The sequence below is a fragment of the Lissotriton helveticus genome, chromosome 8 (genome assembly GCF_964261635.1).
Source record: "Lissotriton helveticus chromosome 8, aLisHel1.1, whole genome shotgun sequence".
Classification (NCBI taxonomy): Eukaryota; Metazoa; Chordata; class Amphibia; order Caudata; family Salamandridae; genus Lissotriton; species Lissotriton helveticus.
In genome coordinates, this window is record NC_136069.1 from 77,036,044 (window position 1) to 77,046,110 (window position 10,067).

The 10,067-nt window shown below is 46.7% G+C and overlaps 1 protein-coding gene across 1 annotated transcript in view; it reads left to right on the forward strand.

Moving 5' to 3' along the window:
• The window catches only part of DRD3 (dopamine receptor D3), an 857,963-nt gene extending 848,834 nt beyond the window's left edge, over positions 1-9,129 (forward strand). The window contains exon 7 of the mRNA XM_078655903.1: positions 8,933-9,129. Coding sequence (XP_078512029.1) covers positions 8,933-9,129 — 197 coding nt within the window. The remainder of the gene's footprint in view (positions 1-8,932) is intronic.
• Positions 9,130-10,067: the final 938 nt, after the last annotated feature.

Here is a 10,067-nt window from a genome sequence, read left to right on the forward strand (position 1 = left end):
AGGCAACAGGGCTAACCTGATCCCAGGGGGAAAGGCAAATTGTCTAAAAATGACAACTGGCCGTAGCTGTTATCCCCACACCTCAGGCTCCACAGCCCTGGTATAAAGACAGGAATTCAGGTGCCCCAGACATGCTAAAATGCCAACATGTCTGGAACTCTTGAAATGTGGATATTGCACTTGGGCACTCCCAGTGCCAACACATTGTGATTAAAACCCCACCATGACTCTCAGGATGGTGGCATTTCCATCATGGCGGCCACTGCAACCATATTCAAATACATCTGACCTTTCACTGCCAGTGTGGCAGGGGTGGTACCTCTGCACAAAGGTAGTACTTTCAGCTGGCCCGAGGGGCTCAAGTGAGACTGGCCTGCAAGTGACTGCAGTCAGATATAGTGGGGGCCAGGGAAGTTCGAGATGTTCCCTCAAACATAAGGCTTCATTTGGAAGTTGATGAATGCGAGGCATCCACCAATGAAAGGCAGATGCCCACTCTGCTGACCTCCTGGTTCCTTCTTTTGAAGTTGGGGGAACCACAAAGCCCCAGGAGGCTCCACTGACTAAATCTCTTGACCTGATGGCCCCCTCCCCCATGGGCCTGGTGGGCTGCCATGGCACTTTGCCAGTTGCCCTGCCCTATTGAGGGCAGGGTGACAGTCACTGTTTTTCCTTGTCCTGGTCCGACAGGCAAGGCTGTGCAGAAAAAAAAAAACTTTGGCCCTGATGCACAGAGGAACACTCCCCGTTCATCAGGACCATTCATTTTCATTTCAAAATAACAAACTCCTACTCAGACAGATTGTTTTTGTGACACAAAAAAACTGCAGAGCAGGTGTAAAAACAAGGGGGGAAGATCTACAAGCCCACTGCGCCACCAGTTCGTCACTTTTTGTGACGTACCGGTGGCGCATGTTACAGCTCCATATTTACAAGTACAGGAAAAGCCACCCTGCTTTGCTTTTCCTGTCCTTGTAAATATGCCCCTTTCCACGCAGCACTTTGCGTGAAAGGGGCGTTCTATGGGTGTTGCTGTGGGTGTTCCCACGCAACACCCATGGAACAAGACACATTTCCAGATTTACGAGGCATGGTAAATCTGAAAATGCGTCTGAGTGCTATGCCACCTATGGGGTGGCATAGCGAGGCGAAACGAGAAGAAATGTTTTCATTTCTCCCCGTTATTTCCTCTTTCAATGCGTGCTGCATTCTACAGCACGCTTTGAAAGAGGAAAATGCCTGCAGTGATTGAATTTGTGCAGGAAGGGGCCCAAAGGACTTGCACACTGCGGAGCCAAGGACCCCGCCTGACATGATCTGTTGTTTTGCTGAGACCGCAACGTAATATACGACTTGTCAGGGGCACAGATCACCCCACACGGTACAACATCTGTGACCTCATATGCCGATTCGCTAACTTTGAACATCTATATTTCATTTTTTTTCACCTTGAGAAAGCCTCAGGCCTGCACCCCAGGTAGGGGCGAAACACGTGTTGGTTGATGTGTTCTGCTTGAAATCTGGTTCAACGTCCAAACCAGAAAACCTTGTTCGTTGATAAAGTAGTACATTTAAAATACTGGGAAACGGCCTTTACAACGAAGCCGTTTCCCCGAAATCTTTAACCACGCATGCAGTACAACGCATGCGTGGTTACCACTAATGCCTTTACCACGCATACCTTTACTACGATGTTTGTAGTAAAGGCAAAAGTGGTAAAGGTAAAAAGAAAAAAAGGGGGGCTTGGGGGGTCTCCCCCCCAAATAAAACAACTCACCATAAGTCACGTCGGCGTCAGCGTCGTTTAAGAGAAATCGGAAAAAAATGCCGTTTTCTCTTAACGACGTATGACGTCACCACGCAATTATTCGAGGAAAAGTTTATCCGTGGTAAACGAATTCCGTTGTAACGCATGCGTGGTAAAGGCATGTGTTGCAACGGAATTCGTTGTATCATCATATGTTCTAAAATACTACTACCTTGTTCATACAAATGACTTTCTATTTAGAGTATGACCAAGGATATTACAGAATCTGACTAGACCTTGAACCCCCCCAAGTGTGCCCACATTTTGTAGCTGGAGTTCACACATATCAGCAGTCTGTGCAAAAAAAAAGTATATTTCTGAACTGAGGATTGAACATTAAAAAACAATCAACTACATGTTTTAAAACATTAACCAAATAGTCAAGTCAGGTCAAATCAACTTTATACAGTTGAAAATGAAGCCATAAAAGTAGAGAATAAAACAATATAGCAATATGATAGCAGACACCAGACATAAAACTACTCATACATTTGTGATTATAGTTCTAGGTAGTCTTCAATAACATCTATAAAAACAGCTTAAATAAAGTGCTTTGTGCTCAATCAAGGTGCATGGAATGTCTGGAAGGTACAGCTGCCCTTAAAAATAAGCTTACATAAAAACATGTTTCATCATCAGGCATCTGTTTCAGAAAAAGAAATGACTGCATGCAATTTGTCACATTTCTAGATTCGATAAACAGGATTAAAAGCATTTTGGCATATTTCTGACAAAAAGGGTCAAATGAAGCATAGATTTTTTACACATATTCTTAAATGGACAAACAAGCAATTCTAAATTGTGCTGAAGGCCAAATAGGAAGCAAAGTAGATATTTTATTGTCGTCCCAAAAATGCAGCCGCGGGATGTGCAGGTAAGAGCGTTGGGGGGGGGGGTATTGACAGACGACGATGAGGGAAGATTAATTATTTATTTAATTCCCACTGCTATTACCGTCCGCGGCCACGAAAAACGAAACAATGAAAGAGCATTCCCATCTTCCTCTCTTTGTACACAGATAATTTCTAAGGTATTATCAACATCCACAGTGAGGTACAACGGAGTAGAGCATTTTCATTGTTTTCGTGCTTGGCCTTTTCTCTTCGGCGTGGGTTAATAATACAGACCAGACTAGCTTCCCGTGCAGTGTAGCGCAGATTTCAACATTTGTTAAACGCTTGAGTGAAATCAATAGCTGCAAAAGATTTTTGAACAAAGGCCTGCTATTGAATATGAAGGACTTTGTCGCAAGCTAGACAATCTTTTATTATATCTCTTGTCAGAGACGCCTCTTCATTTTTCTGTATCGAAAGCCATAGCAAAGCGGGACAAATTTGCACTAGATTGCATAAGTAGCTTAATTCAAGCGCGCTAAAATGGAATGAGGACAGATGAACAGATAAGATATTCTTCAGTTTGAATAGCTGCTCGACACCTCCGCCCCAGACGTGGCCTTCCTAACTGAGACCAGGTGGAACGACTCCTCAGTGCCCGACATCGCCATAGCCATCCCAGACGGCTACAAGATCACCCGCAGGGATCGCGCCAACGGAATCGGAGGAGGAATAGCCATCGTCCACAAGTCCACCCTCAAGGTCGCCACCCACGCAGACGACACCCTCAACACCGCCGAACACCTGCACTTCCGGATCCACACAGACCCAAACATCACCCTCAGAGTTACACTCATCTACAGACCCTCCCGGGCTCAGTTCAGCGACTCCATCGCTGACCTCGCCAGCACCCACACACTCACCTCCACGGACTACATCCTCCTCGGGGACCTGAACTTCCACCTCGAGAACAACGACGACGCCAACTTTGCCACGCTGACCAACAACCTTGCCAACCTCGGCCTCAGACAACTCGTCACCGCACCCACCCACGCCGCCGGCCACACGCTGGACCCCATCTTCTCCACAAGCACCCACATCACCTTCGACCACACCACCGAACTCCACTGGACCGACCACCGCTGCATCCATTTCACCTTCAAGAAACCAACCACGCACCACCGCACCCAACAGCTGCCTCGCCACTGCTGGAGCAAAGTCACCAAAGACCAGCTGATGACCACCCTCGCCCAGAACCCACCCACCGACCCCATCAACCTAGATGCCGCAGCCCGCAACCTCAGACAGTGGATCGACAACTGCGCCAACACCCGCGCCCCACTCAAGAAACCCTTCAACAGCCACGCCAGCAAGAGAGCCACCTGGTTCACAGACGAGCTCCAGACCTCCAAACGTGCATGCCGGAAACTGGAGAAGAAATGGCTCCACGAACGCACACCGGACAACCACGCAGCACACAAGGACGCCACCCGCAGATATCAACACCTCATCAGATTAGCCAAGAGATCCTCCTTCAAAGATCGCCTGGTCCACGCCCTCACAAGAACTGTGCGACTCACTGGCCATCTTTTTCCACCGCAAGACCGCTGACATCCACGACAGCTTCAACACCACGACCGCCCCGACTACCCCAGACTCCACCTCCCCTGCGAACACCATCAGCGCCAACCGCCTGACCTCCTGGTCCAACGTCAACGACGACGAGACACGCAAGGTCATGAACTCCATCCACTCAGGATCTCCGTCAGACCCATACCCACACCACGTATTCAACAAAGCAGACGCAGCCATCGCACCGCTACTACGGAAGGTCATCAACATCTCCTTCGAAACAGCGACATTCCCGAAAGCTGGAAGCACGCCGAAATCAACGCCCTCCTCAAGAAGCCCAAGGTGGACCCCAAGGACCTCAAGAACTTCCGGCCCATCTCCCTGCTCCCCTTCCCGGCGAAGGTCATCGAGAAAATCGTCAACATGCAATTGGCCCGCCACCTCGAAGACAACAACATCTTGGACCCGTCCTAGTCCAGATGCAGACCAAACCACAGCACCGAGACAGCCCTCATCGCCGCCACAGGCGACATCAGGCGCCAACTACACAACGGCGAAACATCAGTCCTCATCCTCGTGGACCTGTCAGCGGCCTTCGACACGGTCTGCCATCGCACTCTAAAGACACGCCTCCAAGCAGCCGGAATCCAAGAGAAGGCCCTTGACAGGACCACGTCCTTCCTCTACGGCAGAACCCAGAGCGTCCGCCTCCCACCCTTCCGATCCGAAGCCACCGACATCATTTGTGGCGTCCCCCAGGGCTCATCCCTCAGCCCGATGCTGTTCAACGTCTACATGGCCACCCTTGCACAAGTGGCCCGCCATCACGCCCTCAACATCATCTCCTACGCCGACGACACCCAGCTCATCTTCTCCCTCACCAAGGACCCACATACCGCCAAAACAAACCTCCACGAGGGAATGAAGGCTGCCGCCGACTGGATGAGGAGCAGCCGTCTGAAACTGAACTCGGACAAGATGGAGGTCCTCATCCTCAGACCCACCCCCTCAACCTGGGACAACTCCTGGTGGCCGACCACACTGGGAACAGCACCGACACCCACCGACCATGCACGCAACCTAGGATTCATCCTCGACTCTTCCCTCTCCATGTCTAAGCAGGTCAATGCCGTCCCCTCCTCCTGCTACAACACCCTCCGCATGCTCCGCAGGATCTGCAAGTGGATCCCGACCGAAACAAGAAGAATGGAGGAGTCACAGGCCCTCGTCAGCAGCAGACTGGACTACGGCAACGCACTCTATGCAGGAATCCCAGCCAATCACCTATGACGACTACAACGCATCCAAAACTCCTCCGCCCGACTGATCGTCAACGTCCCCCACCGCAGCCACATCACCCCCAACCTGAGAGACCTACACTGGCCCCCCGTCGACAAAAGGATCACCTTCAAGCTCCTCACCCACACACACAAAGCACTCCACAACGCCGGACCAGCTTCCTGAACAGCAGACCCAGCTTCTACATCCCCACCCGCCAGCTCCGCTCCGCCAGCCTCGCCCTCGCCGCTGTCCCCCGCATCCAACGAACGACCTCCAGTGGCAGATCCTTCTCCTACCTCGCAGCCAAAACCTGGAACACCCTCCCTACCCACCTACGGCAGACCCAAGACCTACTCGCCGTCAGAAGACTCCTCAAGACATAGCAGTAGCGGCACCCCCGTCAGCGCCTTGAGACCCTCACGGGTGAGTAGCGCACTTTACAAGTACTCTGATTGATTGATTGATTGATCCATCCCTAATGCATTACCTGGAATAAATGCTCGACCCCCTGGAGGCGACGGCAGACTAAGTAGTGATCCAGTCACCTTAGATAGCTTAGTTTTCCACTCAATTATGTTAGGAAGCCATGAGCAGTTGGAGCTAAAGAGCTCCCCCCAGATAGGAGAAAGTACTTTTGCTAACTAGGTGGTTTGTTCCAACCAGAATGCTAGAGAGTTGTTTTTTCCACTGTCCGCAAGCCACGATAAAAGATTTAGAGAAGTTGGACAACAAATCGAGATTTCCCATAAATTCCACAAAATTGCTGATCAGAAGTCTCTGGACCTCTGGTGTGCGGGCCAACAAAACTGCATCATCTGCATACAACAAAACAGGGCATGGCGTACCAAGGACCTTAGGCACATCAGGCGTACATGATGATAAATGGGAGCTGAGCTTATTTATGTACAGGATAAACAGCAATGGAGCAAGCAAGCACCCAGTGGCGTAGCTGGGGGGGTGGGGAGGGGGTAGTGGGGGCGGACTGCTGCAGGCGGCACAAGTTTTGGGGGCGGTGGGCCCCCCGCTCCTACCTGCGGCCGTCGCAGCCGCAAGAATCTTTGATCAGGCCGCCATGGGCAGCCAGCCAAGGCCTAGCTATGCCACTGCACGCATCCCTGTGGTACCCCACGCCCGATGTTAATCTCTCTTGTAACAAGGATGGTCAGTATGATGCTTGGATGCAATTTAGATGCATGACAAATTGTAGTCCTTAGTCCAGGGACATCGAAGTCTTGGGTCGCTCGCATCCAACCTCAAAAGGCGGTCACATTTCTCGCAAAGCGTTTTCTCGTGTTATTTAGGTAGGGTATCTCATTGGCTCTTTGCTAGTAATAACATGTCTGCTTCACTCATAAATCGAATGAACTTTGAAATCACAAAGTAGAACCGCCTCTAATGCAAAAAATGATTGATTGATGGCACGTTCTAATGACATATCGGTTAAATACATTATGTAGCCAATATCTACTTCTTTCAATAAGAAGACGCAGGTGCAAAGGTCTTGAATGAGCGATTCCTCTGGCTGTAGGCACAGCCTGCACTACCTAAAGGAGGCCTTTAACCCCATTGTGGCAAGCGATCATAGGAAGGCAAAAATGCAAATCCTACTTGTAATCGCCTAATTGTAAATAAGCCTTTACGTTTTTCAGCTGGGTAGCTGTGAGGCAGAACTGTTTGTATGTATTAATGGTTAACATGCATGGCTCCTCTTACTAAACTTCTGTTTGTCATTGATTAAAAAAATCCATGTTACTTGTTTATTCAGCAGATTTTTTAAATCATTATTTGATAAATCTTGGACTCGATTCACAGAATGAACTTAAGACTCAATCCTAAACTTACTACTATTTTGGTATTCACAGAATGCACTTACTACTTTTGGCATTCACAGAATGAACTTACTACTTTTGGTATTCACAGAAGTTAGGATTTTGTCTTAAGTTTGTCTTAAGACAAACTTAAGACAGACTTAAGACAGACTTAAGTTAGGATTTTGTCTTAAGTCTGTCTTAAGTTTGTCTTAAGACAAAATCCTAACTTCTGTGAATATCAAAAGTAGTAAATTCATTCTGTGAATGCCAAAAGTAGTAAGTGCATTCTGTGAATACCAAAATAGTAGTAAGTTTAGGATTGAGTCTTAAGTTCATTCTGTGAATCGGGCCCCTTGTTCCCAAAAGGGACTCCGGGCCAGATTCACAAAGGTAAAGTAACACTTTTGTGTAAGTTTACAATTGTTTGCAATTCACAAAGCAATTTTACTAGTCAAGTCATAGAAAGCTTTATTCGATTGCTTTTTTAACAATCATAAAAGCACAAAAGAAACATACAGCGCTTTCAATGTATACATGAATAAAAATACAATAAGCGTTAAAAACATTAATTAAAATTGGTATAAAATGTTACGAGTAGTATCTTTCGACTGCCTATCTTTTTATGTCCGCAGTTGTAAAGATGCTTCTCGTAACATGTACTTGTGAAGTGTAAAAAATCATAAACTTACGCAAAAGTGTACGTTTATCTTTGTTAATCAGACCCTATGCGTCCAAGTCTCAAAGCGCTGCTGTTCATGATAGACCCCAAGGTTTTAGAGATGCCGGTTCTGTATACCTTTGACGAATATACATATTTATGAAGAATGTGTTCTGGGGCAGATGTTTATCAATGAAGCCAAACTCTAATCTTATCTGGGCTTGAGTTGCAGTGTGAGGAGTTTAAATAAGAGACGATCAGCCTTGCATTGGGAGCTGTTCAGAAATATCCCACAAAAATCTCCGGTGAGGCCTGTGTACCAAAAGCTGTCGCTGGAATAAGTTTTGCTTTCATAACCCTTAGCGCCATCAGAGACAGGCTGTTTGCCTTATCATGCCATATTACCTCACCCCAATGGCTATTACAAGGAGTTAGTAATGGCATTCATAGGCCTTTCATACCAAAGAATAGGACAATCTTCTCCACATTGGCTATTCAGATTTGAAATTTAGGCCATTTGACTACAGGCGTCCATACTTACCTTTAACAAAAGCCTGAAATCTTGGTTTTTCACTTTTTCCTTTCCTGTTTGGAATTTTATGTGTTTTTTAAAATCTTTGATTAGGTTTTAATATTTTTTAACAAATATTGCTTGCAATGAAGCACTGTTGCCTTACACCACTTTATAGTCAATGCAATTCCTGGATGTTAGATTTTTTAAATGGGTTGTGTAAATTATGTAAAAAGAGAGGAAGAGGAGTGTATTATTATATACAAATGTAACAGTGTTCATTCTAAAAGTTGTATAGACATTATCTTTGATAATTTGTTTCTTCTTGTTTATCTTCTGCCTGGGTGGTTTATGTATACAAATGCAATGTATTATTGTATACAAACGCAATGATATTCATTCTAAAAGCTGCGTAGACATTATCTTTGATACTTTGTTTCTTGTTTTTCTTCTGCCTAGGTGTGTTTCTGATTTGTTGGCTACCATTCTTCTTAATCCACATCCTCAACTCCCACTGCTCATCCTGCCACGTGTCTCCAGAGCTCTACAGTGCCACCACGTGGCTGGGATATGTCAATAGCGCCCTCAACCCTGTGATATACACAACCTTCAACACAGAGTTCCGCAAGGCGTTCCTCAAGATTCTGAGGTGCTAACAGCCAACCTGGAGGGGGATCCCAGCACCAATGGCTGAAGAAGGCCTTATCGAAGCGAGGGAGAGCGAAACGTACTAGATATTGGCTTGGAAAGCGAAAAAGATAAAAGGGACAAGGAGAGCCTGAATCAATGACAAGGAAGAGGGTCATGGTGAGGAGCATGCAAGTGATTGGAGACTGAGTTGGCCACAGTACGGAGAAACTGGACTATGAGGCGTTATAAGACAAGATAGATGGGGCCTTGGGATTGTACAAGTGATTTGGCCCAGTAGTTGCTTGCCCGCAAAGTGGATGCACGACTGCAAATCATCTACTGACTTTATGATATCAAACTGAAGCAAGAGCAGTCTAGCTTTGATCACATTATTATCAAGGAGAGTGAGAGTGGATGTTGTTTACATTTCTCCTGACAGACAAAAAGATCCCAAGTTGTTTTCATGAAATGCACCATGAGCATGGTTACACGCATTGTGTAAAAAATGCAGAACTTGGACACAAGTATCCTCCAAGCAGGATTCTGAAACGCATTAGTGCCTATGTTGGCAGGGGGTATCTCCAGAGGAATAGAGATAGAGGAGGGACAGGCCATTAGAGGTGAAGAAAAAGGCACACATCTGTACTAAAACCCTTGTTAGGAGAAACAACAGACCCTCAAAACCTGCAATATGAAGATAAAGAAGAGAGTGGTTACTGAGATATTGAAATGAATCGTGGCTCGCGATTGTTTCTAGAAACATATACTTCCTTGGGAAAAAGAGGTCTGGGACCTCAAGGTTCACTACTACATACAGAAGTAGAACAGAAAAAAAACCTTCTGTACGGAAGGTTGATGAATGCATTAAAAAACTAAAGTGGGACGTTTGCGTAAAAGTAACTGCAGAACATGAGAGGTCATGAGATGAGGGTATGGAAGAAGGGCCATGGAGACCAGACATATA